This window comes from Callithrix jacchus, chromosome 22 (genome assembly GCF_049354715.1).
Source record: "Callithrix jacchus isolate 240 chromosome 22, calJac240_pri, whole genome shotgun sequence".
Lineage (NCBI taxonomy): Eukaryota > Metazoa > Chordata > Mammalia > Primates > Cebidae > Callithrix > Callithrix jacchus.
In genome coordinates this window covers 13683180-13703587 of record NC_133523.1, presented here as the reverse complement: position 1 = coordinate 13703587, position 20408 = coordinate 13683180, and the positions used below count along the sequence as shown (strand labels likewise).

General features: G+C 48.7%; 1 protein-coding gene across 36 annotated transcripts in view; it reads right to left on the bottom strand.

Annotated features, from left to right (window-relative positions):
* Window positions 1–20001, bottom strand: part of LOC118150100 (ATP-binding cassette sub-family C member 6) — a 47580-nt gene extending 27579 nt beyond the window's left edge. For 2 of the 36 annotated variants that reach the window (XM_078358921.1, XM_078358925.1), the window contains exons 1-6: window positions 19094–20001; window positions 15424–15597; window positions 10860–11123; window positions 3590–3703; window positions 2550–2720; window positions 1024–1096 (exon numbers count right to left, since the gene is read on the bottom strand). In XM_078358921.1, the coding sequence (XP_078215047.1) occupies window positions 15594–15597; window positions 19094–19974 (885 nt within the window). In that variant the 5' untranslated portion in view covers window positions 19975–20001 and the 3' untranslated portion in view covers window positions 1024–1096; window positions 2550–2720; window positions 3590–3703; window positions 10860–11123; window positions 15424–15593. Of the gene's footprint in view, window positions 1–1023; window positions 1097–2542; window positions 2721–2912; window positions 3011–3557; window positions 4038–4916; window positions 5161–10859; window positions 11124–15423; window positions 15598–19093 lie in introns of those variants that run through there. The other 34 variants (XM_078358932.1, XM_078358928.1, XM_078358941.1 and 31 more) reach the window with 34 other exon arrangements.
* Window positions 20002–20408: the final 407 nt, after the last annotated feature.

Below are 20408 nucleotides of genomic sequence, written 5' to 3'. Positions count from 1 at the left end.
CCTCGTGGGTTCAAGCAATTCTTGTGCCTCAGCCTCCCGAGTGGCTGGGGCTACAGGCGTGCACCACCAGGCCTGGGTAATTTTTGTATTTTTAATAGAGACAGTGTTTGGCCATGTTGGCCAGGCTGGTCTCGAACTCCTGACCTCAGGTGATCCACCTGCCTCTGCCTCCCACAGTGCTGGGATTACAGGTGTGAGCCACCACACCCAGCCCTAATGTATCTAAAGGTTTTCTCCAAACATGACTACCTATCCATCTGATCTTACTTCGGATTCTTGTGCGCCATGAACACCGTGGGATTGGTCTGTGTATGAGAAGTGTCCTTAGGGTGGCTAGCTGGGATGGGGGTCAGCCCCAGTGATCCCCAGGGACTGAGGCCCCTCAGGATCCTTGCTACCCTGCACCCCTGTATAGAAGGCACTTAAGCTCGAAGCACCTGATACCAGTGGTTTGTGGTTCTGCTTCCTAAGATCCCGCTCATTAAGAGGGGAGAGTAGCAGGCAGCAGGTCCCTCTGCTTCAGAGGGTGAGCTCAGCTGTCCCAGCTGGAGGGAGCTGAGTGAAATGGGGACCGCAGGCCTCCTGCTGGCCTCTTGTCCATGTGTTCTGGCCAACAGCAAGTGAGGCTGTGTGTATAGACCCAAGCCCTGCGCATAACCCACCTGTCAAAGCAGAAATAACTGGGCCTGGCATGGTGGTTAACAACTAAGGGGAGAGTCTTTCTTTGGAACCAGCCCTGCCCTACTGCAGCACTGTGACAACTCCAGCAAGCTGGCTTGGCCCCCTTGAAGACATCCATCACGCTGGAAGGCACTTGTTCATCCCATGAACTGGCCCTATGGGGAACTAATCATCTTGGCCAACTGGACCGATTTTGGTGAATTATCCCTCAGCAGGGCGCCATGGGGGGACTTCAGCAGGTGCTCCATCCATAATGGTGCTGGTTGCCCCCTAACTGCCCGAGACACAGCTACATCAGCCCCAGCCTGTGCCTTTCTGAGTGTGGCACCATGGTGGACTCACCTCTCAGGTCTATGCTCGGCCTCCTGCCTGCAAAGGAGTCTCTAGGGTCCTTGGTGCTGGTCCCAGGTTGTTTCTGCAAGGTCAAGAGAGTCCTGTCACACGACATGGTCCAGATACTCAGTGAAACCCACTGACCACGTGGCCTTAACTGCTCTGACCATCCATTTTCCCTGTTCTGGCTCCTGCCACCTCTCCAGCAACCTCAACACCCCACTCTGAGTTCTTCCAGGAACATCATTCAGGCATTCACTCACTCATTCAGTTTTTCAATCAGTGACTTGAGCACCTGCTGTGAACTTGATTCACAGGTTGGAAAAGCAGCAGTGAACACTGTATAAAGTTATCTCTGTTTCTCCTGACAGCCTTGCTCAAGCAGTTCCTTGTGTCTGGAATGCTCTTTTCTGGCTTGCTTTTTTTTGCGCTCCCACCTACCCTCAGGTGCCATCTCTCCCAGGAAGGACACCTCCCCACCACTATGCCCCGGATGTGGCCAGTAACTGAAGGCAGAGCTGTAGAAGTTTAACCACAGACCTGTAAGCAAGAAATAACTGCTAGCGTTGGCTGCTGAGAGCTGGGGGGCTATTTGTTACATAGCATCATTGCAGCAAAAGCTGACCAATACAAACAGGCAAGTTCTAGCTTCAAGCTTCAGGACTGGGACATTGTGAATCAACACTTAGGGTTTTTAGCCAGGGTGGGCCAATCCTAAGCAGATGTTCTCAGAAGAGACAAAGTCTGAGCTTGAGGGAGACCTGGGTGAGTCCTTGCTCTGTCAAGCAGGGATAGTAAAAAGCCTAGTAATTAAAAAACACATTGTCTGGAATCAAGTTGGTTGGATGCAAATCCCAGTGCTGCTACTTAAAAGCCATGTAATCTGGGACTAGTTCCTTAACTTGTGGGCCTCAGTTTCCTCATCTGTGAAATGGAAATGATTCTAGTCCCAGCCCCACAGGGCATCATGTTGATTCAGTGAGCTAATACATGTGATGTGCTGCGAGTTGCTACTTTTCATTGTGGGTGAGCTTGGCTTGGCAACTCTACTTCCAGAACCTTGTCACGTATCCAGCGGACTCTGTGTTCTTTGGATTATTAGAAACTCTAGCTGGCATGTTGTAGCTTTCTAGGCACCAAAACCTTGTGCTGTCTCCATAGCAACTGCAAGCATAGACTCTGGAGTTGGACACACTCAGGTTCAAACCTGGTGACCTTGGGCAACTAATTTAACGCTCTTTGCTCATCTGTAAAATGACAGCAGTAACTTCACATGCCTCTGAGGGCACTCTGAGAAGCAAATGAAGTGGTGTATTTTTTACAGAAGCACTTAGCATAGCCCCTGGCTTGTAGATAGTGTTACTGGCTCTTCCTGGAGAGAGGTGACCTATTGGAGAGCCATCCGCTTCTGGGCATGGGCCTGCAGGGAGGGTGTGACCAGAGCACGCCACTCTTGCCAGTAGGACCCTTTGAGCCTTTTTTCCCCAAGGGTGGCAAAAGCCAGGCACGGAGAATCAGCAAAGCCCACCTAGTACCTCCTTCTCCTCTCCTGGCTGTCTGGCTTGATCCAGAAGACTCATGAGGGCCCCCTTCTTGTGCAGAAGCTCCTGGTAGGATCCCATCTCTACAATGGCCCCATCTGCCAGCACCACGATCCAATCAGCCTAGGGCAGGATGTGGAGTGTGTGGGTCATGAGAATCTGTGCCTGGGCAGGGAAAAGGTAGAAGTTAACACACATGTGGCCACGTTCCATGGCTCATGCCTGTAATCCCAGCACTTTGGGAGGCCAAGGCAGGTGGATCACTTGAGGCCAGGAGTTCAAGACCAACCAGGTCGACATGGCTAAGCCCTGTCTCTACTAAAAATATTAAAATGAGCTAGGTATGGTGGCACACACCTGTAGTCACAGCTACTTGGGAAACTGAGGCACAAGAATCACTTGAAACTGGGAGGCAGAGGTTGCAGTCAGCTCAAATTGCACCACTGCATTCCATCCTAGGTGATACAAGACTCCGTCAAAAAGAAGGAAGGAAGGGAGAGAGAAAGAGGGAGGGAGGGAAAGGGAAAGAGGAAGGAAGGGAAGGGGAAAGAAAGTAAGAAAAGTTACACACATGTGCACGGCCAGCCTCCTGCAGCAGGGGGTTGGGGTGGGAGTATTGTCCCTGGACTCAGAGTGGGGAGAGCTTCCCTTCTTGTGCTCCTGCCATCTTTCTTGAAAATAGCATTTCCAAATAGAGAAACAGAGAGGACTGCTTCCACCTGTCTCAAGAAGACAGGGAGTCCACCTGACCCGGGCCAATCATCCAAGGCAGAGCTGTAGTAGTTAAACCACAGACACATAAGCAAGAAACAGCTGCTGTTGTAAGTGGATGGAATCTGAGGGGTTGTTATGTAGCATCATCACAGCAAAAACTGACCAATACAAAGAGGAAAACTGGACTCAAGTGGAAGGGGGCGGTGAGAGAAATGTGGGTTAGGACTGGATGCTAAGGGCATCCTCTGCCTTTGCCCTGTGCCCTCTGACACATGTTCCCAAACTTACTGTTCCCTGGAGTTCCCGCCAGGCCTGCTGACCTGCCTGATGTGGGCGTCCACAGCCACCAGGGGGTCATCGAGCAGGTACACAGCTGCCTTCCTGTACATAGCCTGGGAGAGGCTCCGCTGCTTCTCGCCCGAGAGATTCATGCCCTGTGGCCACAAAAGGAAAAGTGTCCTATGTCTGCATCTACAGGGTGAAACTGGGGAGCCCAGGCAGGAGCAGGTTGGGGCACATCTGTCCATCAGGGTGAGGTGTAGTCCCCTGGGGACATGCTCAACTTCAAAGGCACTCACTGCCAAGCCAGCATCCCCTCCATCCTCCCCTTCCCAGCACACTTCCTGGAGGAGTTACCTGCACTTCCCAAGCTACTCTGTCTCCTGCTCACTCTCTGTATCCATTTGAGTCCAACTTCTGAGACCACCTTTAACGAGGACATCATTCATTTCCCTAATTCTGTGATCCAATGGTAACTTTTCAGTCCTACTTTTTAAAAACTTTGAATTTTTATTATTTTAGTATTTATTGATATGTAAGAGTTGTACCTATTTAAGGGGCACAGGTGATATTTTGAGACCTGTAGAGCAGTGGTCCCCAACCTTTTTTGGCACCAGGGATCAGTTTTGTAGAAGACAACTTTTCCATGGACCTGGGGGCAGGGGGTGGTTTCAGAATGATTCAAGCACATTACATTTATTGTGCACTTTACTTCTATTATTATTATTTATTGAGATGGAGTTTTGCTCTTGCCACCTAGGCTGGAGTGGAATGGCATGATCATGGCTCACTGCAACCTCTGCCTGCTGGGTTCAAGCAATTCTCCTGCCTCAACCTCCTGAGTAGCTGGGATTACAGGTGCCTGTCACCACACCTGGCTGATTTTCTGTATCTTTTTTTTTTTTTTTGAGACAAAGTTTCACTCGTTTCCCAGGCTGGAGTGCAATGGCGTGATCTCGGCTCACCACAACCTCCGTCTCCTAGGTTCAGGCAATTCTTCTGCCTCAGCCTCCTGAGTAGCTGGGATTACAGGCCTGCACCACCGTGCCCAGCTCATTTTTTGTATTTTGAGTAGAGACGGGGTTTCACCATGTTGACCAGGATGGTCTTGATCTCTTGACCTCGTGATCCACCCGCCTCGGCCTCCCAAAGTGCTAGGATTACAGGCGTGAGCCACCGCGCCCAGCCATTTTTTGTTATTTTTAGTAGAAATGGGGTTTTATCATGTTGGCCAGGCTGGTCTCAAACTCTTGACCTCAGGTTATCCTCCCGCCTCACCCACCCAAAGTGCTGGGATGATAGGCATGAGCCATTGTGCCTGGCCTGCTTCTATTATTATTCCATTGTAAAATATAATGAAATACTTACACAGCTCACCATAATGCAGAATCAGTGAGAGCCTGAGCTAGTTTTGCTGAAACTAGATGGTCCCTCTGGGGGCAATGGGAGATTGTGATAGATCATCAGGCATTAGATTTTCATAAGAAGCATGCAGCTGCAGGGCGTGGTGGCTCATGCCTGCAATCCTAGCACTTTGGGAGGCCAAAGCAGGTGGATCATGAGGTCAGGAGTTTGAGACCAGCCTGGCTAACATCGTGAAACTCCATCTCTACTAAAAAAAAAAAAACACAAAAATTAGCTGTGCACGGTGGTATGTGCCTGTAATTCTAGCTACTCAGGAGGCTGAGGCAGGAGAATCGCTTGAACTCAAAAGCAGAGGTTGCGGTAAGCCAAGAACGTGCCACTGTACTCCAGCCTGGCAACAGAGCAAGACTGCATCTCAAAAAAAAAAAAAAGCAGCATGCAGCCTAGACCCCCGCATGTGCTGTTTATGGCAGGGTTCGCCCTCCTATGAGAATCTAATGCTGCCACTGATCTAGAGGTGGAGTTTAAGTGCTGATGTGAATAATAAGGCGTGGCTGTGAAGACGGTGAAGCCTCATACGCCTGCCCACTGCCCACCTGCTGGGCTGTCTGTCCAGTTCCTAACAGGCCTCAGACTGGTACTGATTCATGGTCAGGGGTGTGGGGACCCCTGAGGTAGGTGGTATGTGATGATCATTCAGGGTAACTGAGCTGGTCATCACCTCAAATATTTATTTTCTGTACTGGGAGCATGACAATCCTTCTCTTCTAGCTATCCTCGTTAAATAAATTCTCATTTGCAATGATTTCCCTTGTGTACTATTGATTACTATCACTCCTTCTGTCTAGGCCTTGTCTCTATGCATTGTTTTTTAAAATTATTTTTATTTATTTTTGAGACAGAGTCTTGCTCTTTCATCCAGGCTGGAGTGCAGTGGCATGATCTCGACTCAGCCCAACCTCCACCTCCCGGGTTCAGTTGATTCCCTTGCCGTAGCCTCCCGTGTAGCTGGGAGTACAGGCACCTGCCACCATGCCTGGCTAAGTTTTGTATTTTTAGTAGAGATGGAGTTTAACCATGTTGGCCAGGCTGGTCTCGAACTCCTGACTTCAAGCAATCTGCCCGCCTCGGCCTCCCAAAGTGCTGGGACTACAGGCATGCGCCATTGCACCCGGCCATTCATTCGTTCTTACATTAGTTCATTCCACTAATAACTACTGCCTGGTTATCATGTCCCTGGCAGGATTCTAGGCTTTGGGGAAACAGCAATGAACAAAACAAAGTTTCTGCTCTCTGAATGGATCCGTGATTCTAATGAGGGGGAGAGAGACAGGCGAGCCATAAACCAGTAACACAGACAGCACATCAGGTGGAAAATGGTATGAAGAATAAATACTAAAGCAGGTGCAGCGGCTCATGCCTGTAATCTGAGCACTCTGGGAGGCCGAGGTGAGTGGATCACTTGAGGTTAGAAGTTCGAGATCAGCCTGGCTAACACGGTGAAACCGCGCTTTTACTAAAAGTACAAAAAAGAAAAACAGCCAGGTTGGTGGCACCTGCCTGTAATCCTAGCTACTGAGGAGGCTGAGGTGGGAGGATTGAACTTGGGAGGTGGAGGTTGCAGGGAGCCGAGACTGCACAACTGCACTCCAGCCTGGGCAACCGAGCAAGACTCTGTCTCAAAAAAAGAAAACAAAGTGAAGAAACAACCCACAGAAAGAAAGTATTTGTGCATTACATATCTAACACCAGCCTGTTAACCACAACGTATAATTTGTATAACTCAACAACAAAAACAACCGAATTACAAAACAGAGAAACAGTTGAACACACACTCCTTCAGTAAGACATGCAAATGGAAAGCACATAAAAGATGATCAATACCGTGTTCATTATGGTCATCTAAACTGAAACCAGTGACACACTCCTTCACACACACTGGAAAGGCTATGATCCAAGAAATGTAAAATGACAAGTGTTGGCAAGGTTGGAGAGAAATTACAACCCTTAAATACTCTGTGTGGAATATAAGCTGGTGCAGCCTACTTTTAACATAGTTTGGCATTTCCTCAAAAAGTTAAAAATAGGCCAGGCACAGTAGCTAATGCCTGTAATCCCAGCACATGGGGAAGGCGAGACAGGCGGATCACTTGAGTTCAGTCCCGGAGTTTAAGACCACCCACGATCACATAGCAGAACCCCGTCTCTACTAGAAATACAAAAATTAGCCAGGCATGGTGGCACACACCTGTAGTCCCAGCTTCTTCGGAGGCGCTGAGACAGGAGAACTGCCTAAACCCAGAATGTGGAGGTTGCAGTAAGCCGAGATCGCACCACTGCTCTCCAGCCTGGGCGAGAGCATAACACCCTGTCTCAAAAAAGAAAGGCTGGGCATGGCAGCTAACGCCTGTAATCCCAACACTTTGGGACGCTGAGGTAGAAGAATCACTTGAGGTTAGGAGTTCAAGACCAACTTGGCCAACATGGCAAAACCCCGTCTCTACTAAAAATACAAACATTACCTGGGCATGGTGGCACGCACCTGTATTCCAAGCTACTTGGGAGGCTGAGGCAGAATAATTGCTTGAACTCAGAAGGCAGAGATTGCCATGAGCCTATATATGACCACAGCACTCCAGCCTGGCCGACAGAGCACGATTCCATCTCAAAGAAAAGGGAAAGAAAAACAAAATTCCTGGGAGTGACAGGGTGCAGTGGCTCACACGTGTAATCCCAGCACTTTGGGAGGCTGAGCTGGCGGGATCACCTGAGGTCAGGAGTTCGAGACCAGCCTGACCAACATTGAGAAACCCCATCTCTACTAAAAATACAAAAATTAGCAGGGTGTGGTGATGCACACTTGTAATCCCAGCTACTCAGGAGGCTGAGGCAGGAGAACCCGGGAGGTAGAGGTTGCAGTGAGCCAAGATTGTGCCACTCCACTCCAGCCTGGTCGACAGAGCAAGGCTCCATCTTAAAAAAGAAAGAAAGAAAGTGAAAAGACACGCAGAAAGAATTTGTGCACTACATATCTCACAACAGTCTGCTAACCTCAGTGTATAATCTGAATAACTCATCAATGAAATCAACAAACTCACAAAATGAAGAGTTGAACACACACTCCTTCAGTAAGACATGCAAATGGAAAGCACACCATTCTTATCAATACCATTCTTATGGCCATCTAAACCGAAACCACAGTGCCAAACTCCTTCACACACACTGGAAAGGCTATGATCCAAGAAATGTAAAATGACAAGTGTTGGCAAGGTTGGAGAGAAATTACAACCCTTAAATAATGTATGTGGAATATAAGCTGGTGCAGCCTACTTTTAACATAGTTTGGTATTCCCCTAAAAAGTTAAAAACAGGCTCGGCATGCTAGCTAACGCCTGTAATCCTAGCACATTCAGAGACTGAGACACGTAGATCACGAGGTCAGGAGTTTGAGACCAGCCTGGCCAACATAGTGAAACCCCATCTGTACTAAAAATGCAAAAATTAGCTGGGTGTGGCAGTGGGTGCCTGTAGTCGCAGCTACTCAGGAGACTGAGGCATGAGAATTGCTTGAACCCAGGAGGTAGAGGCTGTGGTGAACAGAGATTGTGCTACTGCATTCCAGTCTCAGCAACACAGGGAGACTCCATATCAAAAAAACAAAACAAAAAAATGAGGGTCATCTCACAGGTGATCTAATAAATAATGGATTATTTCCTTGTCTTTAGAAAAATCACATTATTAACTGTTCTACTTTTAGACAACATAACTGCTATGACTTCAAGAACCTGTCTTGACAACGTCTTAAAAACCTAAGGTGGCCACTGGGTGAATGGGCGGGAAGGACACATATAAAATCCGCGCTGAGACACCCGGGAGCCTGTGTCCCCACAAGTGGGACTGCAGGCAGCTATAGCAGACTGGATGGGAGAGGGCAGCAGGCAGGAGCACTCAGGGTCTGGAGGCCATGGTTCTAAAGCCTTTGGGAAACCACTGGCAAACTTAAATCCAGAGCTTGACAGGATGGAATCTGTGACTGTAAATAAATATTTTGACATTAGCAAGTGAGGTCGCCATTGGAGGTGGGAGATGAAAGATCCTCCAGGTGGGCTGCACTGAGAGCGCGGCACCAGGCCAGGGTGTTCCTACCGGCAATGCGGGGTCTGCACCTGTTCAGAAGGAAAGGCTGAGTAGATCCAGCGTTGAATCATCTCCGCTCTTTACATCTGTCAAGGCTGTGAAAACTGAGAGAGTCAGCTGGGCATGGTGGCTCATGCCTGTAATCCCGGCACTCTGTGAGGCCGAGGTGGGTGGATCACCTGAGGTCAGGAGTTTGAGACCAGCCTGGCCATCATGGTGAAATCCCATCTCTACTAAAAATACAAAAAATTAGCCAGGCGTGGTGGTGGATGCCTGTTATTCCAGCTACTTGGGAGGCTGAAGCAGGAGACTCTTGAACCTGGGGGGTGGAGGCTGCAGTGAGCAGGCATCACACCATTGCACTCCAGCCTGCACAGAAAGAATGAAACTCCATCTCAAAAAAAAAAAAAAGAAGAAAAAAAAATTGAGAGTGTCAGGAACCATTCCCAAAAAGGAAAATTGGGCCAACATGGAAAGGGACATTTTTCTGCCACGAGGGCAGGAAGTGAAGAAGTAGGTCTGTGGACAGGACTTTCACATAGAAATCATGTATTTTTAGCTGGGGGTGGTGGCTCACACGTGTAATCCCAGCACTTTGGGAGGCCAAGGTGGCAGGATCACGAGGTCAAGAGATCAACACCATCCTGGCCAAGGTGGGAAAACCCTATCTCTACCAAAAATACAAAAAAATCAGCGGGGCGTGGTCATGCACGCCTGTAATCCCAGCTACTGGGGAGGCTGAGGCAGGAGAATCTGTTGAACCCGGGAGGTGGAGGTTGCAGTGAGCTGAGATCGCACCACTGCACTCTAGTCTGGCAACAGAGCAACATGCTGTATCCAAACACAAAAGAAAAAAAAATGAACCGTGTATTTCCTGATTTGGGGGTATGTGGGGGTCACCTGGAGGAGTGTTTCTGCTTTTGGTGAAACACACGGGAGTATTTTGTGAGAAGCTGCAAATCTAGCACAGCAGTAACTGCTGGGGAATCGGAGGGAAAGGAGAAGGCACACTAACTGCAGGTGCCAGTTTCCCGGATGCATGAGGTTACTGGGAAGTCAACTACTTAAAAACGACCGTCAATACCATGTCAGAAAGGCAGAAATAGCAACATCACACTTCATCACAGATGCCAAATCCAGCCTGAACCCAGCCCAGCACAGACGGTGAACCCCGTGTCCCGGTGAGAGCCGGAGGGTCCCACACTCGGTGCTGCAGACGCTCCAAAGACCATGTTCGCGTCCCGAGTGATACGTGTGTTCTAAGGGACACGTGTGTTCCCAGGGTTATATGCATGTGATGGTCGTGTTAGTCCTACGGTGTCATGGGCTGGGTAATGTGTGCGCTGAGGGACACGTGCATGTTCTGGGGATTACATGAGTGTGACGGGTGCCACGTTAGTCTGACTGTGTCTCGGGTGTTCCGGGTGGTATGTGCGCACTCACAGGCGTTCCGGGCACTCTGTGCACCCTGAGACACATCCGGGTTCCCGGGATCGGACCTGCGCGGTGACTGCTGCGTTCCCCTAACGGGTGTGACGTCTGTATAATGGGCGCTACAGCAGCAGCACAGGAGGAGCATTACTGGTATTATAGGCGGTTATCATCAGTGTGGCGGGTGTTCTCTCTGCTCTCCTGATGCTGCATTTCCGCTCCGAGCCTCCTGCATGGCCCCGTGGCTGCCTCGCCTTTGGTGCAGAGAATCAACCTCAGCTGCGCTGGATTCACCGTGGTTTTTGGTTTCTAATTTTCCACAGGAAGGGTGCCTGCCCCTCAGCAGTCACGGCGGCAAACAGGAAAGATTTTACTCACTGTGGACGCGGGTTCGAGGTGTCCCCAAGTGAGGGGTGTCCCCTGGTCTGTGCTGAGGAGAACCCGCAGGGGCCTGTGCGGAGGAAATGGGCAGGACGCTGTGGCCTCCGGGATTAGAAAAGCAGGGCTCGCACACCCTCTGCTGGCAGCCGGGGGCACTGCAGGGCCCTCGCGCAGGTGCTGGCGGTGGGAATGAGGGAGAAGTGTTCAGGGCCATCGTTCTGTAAATGCAAACTGGCATGGAGCCCACTAGCCCATGTGTTTCTAAAAATAAAGAAGGGACAATCAATTGGAAACCATAGGAAATAAAACGAGCATGGATGCATATTTTACAGCTTATGCAAAAATTCACTCAACACAGTCTTCCGACTTGACTTTAACCCTTACTGTAACCCTAACCCTGAACCTCACAAACCCTTTCACCCTAACCCTTCGCCATCATCCTGACCTCTCAACCTCACCCCGTTACTCACCTGGTCTCTCCCACTCATCTCTACCATGCAGCTCCCAACCGCCAACCGGAACCTCCTCCTTGCAGCCCTTATAGTATCATATTGGATTGGTGAACTCGTAACCCTGAAACCCCGTCTCCTGATTTGTAATGCACTGACACAGTAAATCTGTAAACGCTAACCACAGTCTGTTCACAATCCCATCCTTCTCTGTCCTACTCAGCGCCACGCCACATCAAGGACTGATCAGAACCTCAGAATGTAGACTTAGGAATCTTCAACATAATAACAGCAAATTTAAACCAAAAGTATTTTGAAAGCATCAAACACGATGAACATGATTTTTTATCCCAGTAAATCAATGGTGGTCTGCCTAATTTTGTATTTTCAGTAGAGATAGGTTTTGGCCATTTAGGCCAGGCTGGTCTTGGGCCCCCGACCTCAGGTAATCTGCCTGCCTCGGCCTCCCAAAGTGCTGGAATTACAGATGTGAGCCACCGTGCCTGGCTAAAGAATCCATTTTATATGTATACACTAGCAATGAATAATCTGAAAACAAAATTATAAAAATTCCACTTTAAATAATAGCAATAATACGTTTAGGAATAAATGTAATCAAAGAGCAAGACTTAGATGGGGCAAACTGTAAGACATTAATCAAGGAAATTAACCAAAGCCCAAATAAATGTAAAATCATGTCATGTTCATGGGTGTAAAGATAATATTTGTTAAGTTTGCCAAACTACACAAAGCAATCTACAGATTCAACATTATTCCTATGAAAATATCAAATGCCTTGGGACAGAAGTGGGACAGCTGATCCGAATGATCATATAGAATTCCAAGGAACCCTGAAAAGCCAAACCCATTCTGAAAAATAACTCCAAACCTGGAGGTTCGCACATCCCAGTTTCAAATCTTATTACAAAGCAGTGGTAATGAAAACAGTGTGATACTGGCACAAGAATAAACAGAAAAATCAACTGAACTGAACCGGAAGTCCAGACATAAAGCAGGACCTCGATGCTCAACTGACCTGAGACAAGGTCCAAACCAGTAAATTGAGGAAAAATGCTGTCCTCAGTAAGTGACGTACGGCGACTTGCGATCCACATAAAGGGACATGAAATTGTATTCTCACCTCATATCACATGAAAAATTTAACTTAAAATGGATCAAAGATCTAAATATGGCAAAACTAAAATCTCCAGAGAAAACATAAAATTAAAACTTCATGACCTTGGATGTAGCAATAGTTTCTTAGATCTGCCAGAAAACCACAAACCATAAAAGAAAATCTACTGATTTCCTCAAAATTCATAACTTTTATGCCTCAGAAGACATGAAGAAAACAGTTTTAAGATAGAATTGTTGTAAGAGGAAAAACTGTCTTCTCTCAACACTCAACAGACACTTCTATTAACAGAGGCACGGGTTCTTCCCCACAGACCGAATCCTGGGTCCCGGCTAGCTGTCCTACAGCGCAGTCCACTTCTGACACTAACTGGAGAGAGCATCAGACCCCACAGACTGAGGACCCAGTCCTAGGAAGGCAGGTCATGCTGCTCGCTGCTTGCAAATTCAATTGACCAACATAGGATGGTAAAAACGCAGTGACTTTATGCCAGTGCGCAGCTAAAGGGAACGGACGGCCTCTTTGCCTTGAGGAAACCACTTCCACTTTCGGGGCAGAAAGTGGGAGCTTTAAAAGGAGGACTTGGCAAAATGGCATGCAGGGGCTGGGGTGAGGAGGTGCAGGGGCTGGGGTGAGGAGGTGCAGGGGCTGGGGCGAGGAGGTGCAGGGGCTGGGGTGAGGAGGTGCAGGGTCAACGAGACCAGCTCTGATGTCTTATCCATCAGGTATCTTGCTGTCCTCGTGGGCAGAGGTAGGTTGTACACTGACTTGTGTCCTGGCAATCTCCCGGTGGGGGAGAGTTCCGGAGGTGCCTCGTTCATTCCCAGGTTTGTTCCCTGGAACTCCTAAGTAAACACAGTTAGAAAAGTTTGCAGTGTAGGAAGTACCTCGTGGAGAGACAGTAAAGCTTATAACTGCATTCCTCAAGAGCTAAGTAGGAAGAGCAGGACAAGAAAAACGGTAAAAGTAATTCATCTCTTCTCTGAGAAAATACGGGCATTCAGTTCTAAGATGACCATCACAAACAGTAGGTTACCAGGTTATCCTCTGTCTGACGTGGCGACAGACTGGAGGCTCTCACAACAGCCTTACTGGGTTCAGCAATTTACTCCAGCACGTTACAGAACCCGTGCACCGTGTACTTCCCATTGCTGACTTACTGCCAAGGATATTTTAAAGGCTAAGAATGAACAGTCGGATAAAGAGATGCACAACGTGAGGTATGTGGAAGGGGTGCAGGCCTCCCTCGCCCGCTCCGGATATGCTCCTCCCAGCATCTCCCCATGTTCAGCAACACAGACGCTCGCACTGTCCCAGCCCGGTCCTTACACAGGCAGATTAGGTACATGAGTGGCCACGGGTGATCAAGTCAGACATCAGCACCTCTCCCCTTCACAGAGATGGGAGGGGGATGAAATTTCAAATCCTCTAGTGACAAGGTTGGTTCCCTTGGCAGCCAGCCCCACTGAGGCTGTCCAGGTGCCCCCAGCCATCAGTCATCTCATTAGCACACGAAAGACACATCACTTCATACATTCCAAAGGCTGGGAGCTCTGTCTCAGGACCCCGCGGGAGAGACCACACATTAACTCTCGTTATATTTTAATAACCCACAAAACAGAAGAAAAAAACCACACATTAGATACTTTATAAGTGTCTGTTATCCAGAATGTATAAATAACTTTTATAATTCAGCAACAGACAACCCAACCTAAAAATCGACAAAGGACTTCAACACACACTTGACCAAGAAGCACATGAAAAGATGCTTAACATCATTTCTCAGAATTAAAACCAGAGATGTCCCTCAACTCACATACAACAGTTACGCCAAAGAGAAAAAAACCAGTGTTGACAACGGTATCCAGAAACCTGAACCATGAAACCCTGCTCGTGACAACATGAAGTGGTGCAGCATGTGTCAAATAATTCGGTGTTTCTTCAGTTACAAGTAGATTTGCCGTATGACTCAGTGATTCCATTCCTAGGTGTATACCCCAAAGACCTGAAAACGTGTTCAAACAAAAACCTGTACGCTCTTTAAATGTGTCAAGATCATAAATATGCAGGAGAGTCTTGGGAACGGTGCCAGGAACACCGGCTCAGAATGAAAAAGCTCATTATACTCCCAGGTGGGGCAGGAAGTAAAAGGGAAACGAGTCTGTGGACTGAATTATCACGTAGGAACCGTGCTGATTTCCTGATCCAGGGGTTATGGTGGTAACCTGGGAGAGCGTCCATGCTTTGGGTAAAATACACCGGAGTATTCTGTGGGACACTGCAGATGTGGTACAGCAGTAACTGCTGGGGACTCTAAGAAAAGAAACAGGTTATATTTTGCACTGCTACTGAAGCTTCCTGGAAGTATGACATACTAAAAAGTAAATTGCTTTTTAAAACAACCATATCAATACTATGCCAGAAAAGCAGAGACATCCTCAAAATCCACTACAGAGGCTACGCTTCATCCAAAGCTGTGAACCCTTATAAAGCCTCAACGTCAACAGACCCACTGAGTAGATATTATCATATTTATTAGTAGTGGAAGCTACTGTGTGGATACATCAGTGTTACGGCACAGTGTGGATACCAGTGTCAGGGCACGGGGCGGACGTCGGTGTCAGGGCACAGTGCACATATTATATTGGTGCTGGAGAAGAGGCAGATATTACATTAGCATTAGGGCACTGTGTGGATAGTATGGCATTGGTATTAGAAGCAACAGTGTGGCTATTAGATTAGCGGTAGAGTACGCTACGGATGTTAGATTGGTGTCAGGGCACGGTGTGATTATCACATGAGAGGCCACTGTGTCTGGGACGTTGACAATGACATCAGGTGTAGTCATAAGGATGGGATTTGGGGATTTCATTTTTCTAGATGAACGTCTTCCTTTGCTGAGTACTCTGAACACTCTCTGCTCTGCACTCAGGGCCGTGGAAAGGAAGCTTTTTACTCACCAATGAACAACACTTACTTGACACGACCCTCGTGCTGCCCTGAGGAGGTGGAAGCTCCTCACTGCTTCTGGCTCCTCAGAGGGAAGTTGGTCGGGGTGGGTTCGTGCGCCCTCTGGTGCTGCCAGAGCTCAGCACAGACACTTGCTCAGTTTCTCGGTGGATGTCCACCCTGCCCGGCTGTCCTGAATTACCTATAAAATTCAATATTCAGCTTATTCAGTGTAATAACTGGAAATTCAAATCAAAATGAAGCCCACCGTGGCCATATCCTTCCCGAAAACGGTGATGGAAGACTTTGGAAGCCATGTAGAAGGAAATGAATATATACGCAAATTAAGAAAAACAAAAACTCACTCAAAATAGTCCAGCGACTGTAATTTGAAATGCAAAACTATAAACAATCTAAAGGAAAATCTATGCGATTTGGGTTTGGTGTTGAGTTTTAACACACAACATCAAATGCCAATTCATGAAAATATTGTTAACAGACTTTATAAAACTAAATATTCTACTGTGAAAAACTGTATTCAGAGAACAAAAAGACAAGACAGATGTGAGAAGATATTTACAAAATACATACGTGATTTTAAAACTGGGTAAATATCTGAACAGACACCCAACTACAGCAAATATACCGACAGTAGGCGGGGCATGCTGGCCCCTGCCTGTCATCCCAGAGCTTTGGAAGGCTGAGACGGGCCAATCATCTGAGGTCAGGGGTTCCAGACCAGCCTGGCCAACATGGCAAAACCCCGTCTCTACTAAGATACAAAAAATTAGCCAAGCGTGCTGGTGGGCGCCTGTAATCCCAGCTACTTGGGAGGCTGAAGAAAGAGAATTGCTTAAACATGGGAGGTAGAGGTTGCATTGAGCTGAGATCGTGCCATTGCACTCCAACCTGGGTGACAGAGCAAGACTCCACCTCGAAAAAAAAGATGTTAATAACATATCTGATACACCTTGATATGTTATACAAGGGGAAACTAGGTTGGGTCTACATAGGAAATCTGCATTTTCTTCCCAATTTCAGTGTGAATCAAACTAATTTCAAATAAAACCTTTATTTAAAAATTATAATTTTTTCAAATATCTGCTTAATTATTCATATTAATAAGTAGTACATAACATTACTACTTTTTAAAATAAGAGCATTCATAATGCAAAGTCAATTATGCAAATAATTTCAAGGAAATACCTTTCACGTTTTATATGAATATAACAGATACACATAAACATATTTATCATAGCTTTTTTCTTGTAGTGTGGTTCACTCTCTAGGAAAGCTGGCCACCTTAGAACCAGGGAAAAAATTCATATTTTGGAGACTATTTCAATCTATGGCTGGATGTTTTCAAAAGTGTAAGTTAAAAAAAAGTTAAAATAGCAAATTGACTGTGACTGAATCACTTACTCTACTGAACGCTCGTCTTTGTTTCCCAGCATTCCCTTTGGTTACAAAACAACAAGAGCAAATATTTGCCATTGGAAAAAAATTCAAAGACAGGAAGACTGTAGACGGAATTTGCGACCACAATTATTCAATGTTTCATCAGGATGCTTTCTCATACAGAAGAGTTTAAAGGGATAGTCAAAGCTATTCTCCCAAAGATGCTTCGCAGAAATTGATGAAGCTAGAGAAACAAAAGTGGCAGGACATTCAATGTGACTTTAGATGCCACTGTGTCTTACAAGAAAAAATAATTTACCTTTTAGAGGATCACACAGAATTACTGGAAGCCCAGACTCTGCAATGTTTCTAAATTTAGATGTCGGCATCACTAGCAATAAATACGACAAAAAGGGATCTGTGTTTTATTTGTGTAATAAAACACCAAAGCAGTATTTAATGCTCCAAGTTATGCCTGAAATACAGTTGACAATATCAGAATCAAAATAAGCTTCCTGACCAGGCATGGGGGCTCACACCTGTGAGCCCAGCACTTTGGGAGGCCAAGGCAAGCAGAGCACCTGAGGTCAGGAGTTTGAGACCAGCCTGACAAACATGGAGACACCCCATCTCTACTAAAAATACAAAAATTTCCCAGGCCTGGTGGTGCATGCCTGTCATCCCGGCTACTCGGGAGGTTGAGGCAAGACAATAGCTTGAACCTGGGAGGCAGAGGTTGTAGTGGGCCAAGCTCAGGCCATTCCTCTGCCCTACTGTGTATGTAAAAATGCAGATTCTCTGAACCAGACTAAATTGTATTCAGTGGAAGGCTGATCAAGGATTCAAAAGGATGCGACCTTCTGTTTTATCTACTTCTGACCCAGAAGCACCCCCACCTCCTACTTCTAGTTGTTCCTCCTTACTGAACCAAACGACGGTACCTCTCACACAGATTGGCTGGCGTCTCATGTCTCTCTAAGACGTATAAAAGCAAGCTCTACCCTGACCTCCTGAGGCTGTGTCATGGACATGTCCTTAACCTTGGCAAAAAAAAAAGCTTTCTAAATTGACTGAGTCCTGACTCAGATGTTTTGGGATCACAGTCTACAGTCACCACAGCGTGACAGCTGACTACAGCATTCAGTACAGAGACATACTATGCAGGTTTGTGGCCCGGGAGCAACAGGCTACACCCTATAACCTACGTGTGGAGTGCGCTGCACCATCGAGCTTTTATAACCACAAAGCACAAAGATGAAACCACTAAGGACAAATTTCTCAGAAAGTATCCGCATCGGTAGGAGATGCTGAGTGTATTTTGAATGGTTAGAGTCTAGGAGAAAGAAAAACTCAACTCCTGTTTAATAACAAAGCTTAATAGAGTTAACGCAGTTCATCTAATCTAAGACGCTAATGATCGACAGACATTATTTTATGCACCATCAAACAGGTTGCCAATTAAACCGACTTTCTGAATAACAACAAAAATGTGAATTTACTTCTATCAATCCCAGTAAAATAAAAATGAATTACGGCTTTGACCTGTTAAAGCAAAAAGGAGGAAGCCGTTGGCCCGAGGTCCTGCCTAAGCAAACGGAAACCGAATTGGAGGCATTTAAACTGCCTTAAAAAACATTAACCAACCAACCAGTCGATGACAAAAAGCCCAGCCGCCAGTTGGCTGCACGACCAGGGACGCGGAGGGAACCATCCCCACAACAGGCGCCAAGAAGGAACCTCGCTCAGCTGCCACCACTAAGAACGCGAAGCCCCGAGCCGTTTTCCGTTCTGGTGCTTCAGGTGTGATTCATGAATCATTCCTTTGCTCAAATAAACCGTTTAAATGTCTTGTGCCTAAAGTTCTTCTAACCTCTACATCCTAACCCCTAACCGGCGACCCCTAACTCCAACCCTAACCCCTAGTCCTAATCCTCACCCTAAGCCCTAACCATACTTGAGTTTCTAGTCTGCGCTGATACGTCGGCGCTGATTATTAAAACTGCGGCACTGGCCCGGCCCCGTGAGCAGTGCGGATTTCACAGTAACAGTTACAGGTGTTTTCGACATGAGCGCTGCGGGTGTTGTATTCGCATTTCGGAGGTCGTGTCTGCCTTAGGAACGCTCTATTTGTGTTCCGAGGCTGCCCTGCTCACCTCGCGCTGCAGTCGCCCGGCCTTGTGGGGGAGAACCCAGGCGCGCAGGATTCAGAGGGGCGTTTGGCGTCCAGTTTTCCACCCCGAGATCTTACTAGTCTCTGACCCTAAGCAATCAGGGCTGCAAATAGGAAGGATTTTACTCACCGTGGACGCGGCCCACAGTAGTCCCAAAGCGAGGCTGTGCCGCGTAGGTCCGTACAGAGGAAAACGCAGCTCCGCACTCGCGGTGTCCCCCAGGTGTGCACTAAGGAGAACACAACTCCGCACGCTGGGGGGGGGGCGCCGCGACGCCACGCACACCCGCAAGCCACGCACGCCGGCGCCACGACACCATTTGAAAAGGAGGGCTCGGGCGCCCCCTGCTGGCGGCTAGGGCCACTGCAGGGCCCTCTTACACTGCCGTGATGGGTATCACCGGCTGGCGGCTGCGGCACTGCAGGGCGCTCTTGCTCACAGTGTAGTGACGGCACGCCGCCTGCTGGCCGCTTGGGGCACTGCAAGACCCTGGCATCCCCAATGCCGCGACGCCACGCACGCCACGCACACCGGCACCGCGACGCACGCCACGCACGGAAGCGCCACGACGCACGCCACGCACGCCGGCGTCTGGACGCACGCCACGCACGCAAGCCACGCACGCCACGCACGCCAGCGCCTGGACACCACGCACGCCCTGCCCACAAGCGCCACAACTCACGCCACGCACTCCAGCGCCGGGCCGCCACGCACGTCACGCACGCCGCCGCGGCGCCACCTGAAGAGGCGGACTCGGGCGCCCTCTGCTGGTGGCTAGGGTCACTGCAGGGCCCTCTTACACTGCGGGGATGGGTATCACCTGCTGGCGGCTGGGGCACTGGAGGGCGCTCTGGCTCACAGTGTAGTGGCGGCACGCCGCCTGCTGGCCGCTTGAGGCACTGCAAGACCCTGGCACGCCAATGCCGCGACGCCACGCACGCCACGCACACCGGCACCGCGACGCACGCCACGCACGGAAGCGCCACGACGCATGCCACGCACGCCGGCATCTGGACACACGCAAGCCATGCACGCCATTCACGCTGGCGTCTGGACGCACACCACGCACGCCGGCGCCTGGACACCACGCACGCCATGCCCACAAGCGCCACAACTCACGCCACGCACTCCAGCGCCGGGCCGGCACGCACGTCACGCACGCCGCCGCGGCGCCATCTGAAAAGGCGGACTCGGGCGCCCTCTGCTGGTGGCTAGGGTCACTGCAGGGCCCTCTTACACTGCGGGGATGGGTATCACCTGCTGGCGGCTGGGGCACTGCAGGGCGCTCTTGCTCACAGTGTAGTGGCAACACGCCCCCTACTGGCAACCAGAGCAATGCAGCGTCCTCTTGCTCCCGGTGTGGTGCCTGTGCTGCTTGACCCTCTTACTCGCGGTGTAGTGGCGGCATGCCCCCTGCTGACCGCTGAGTGCACTGCAAGACCCT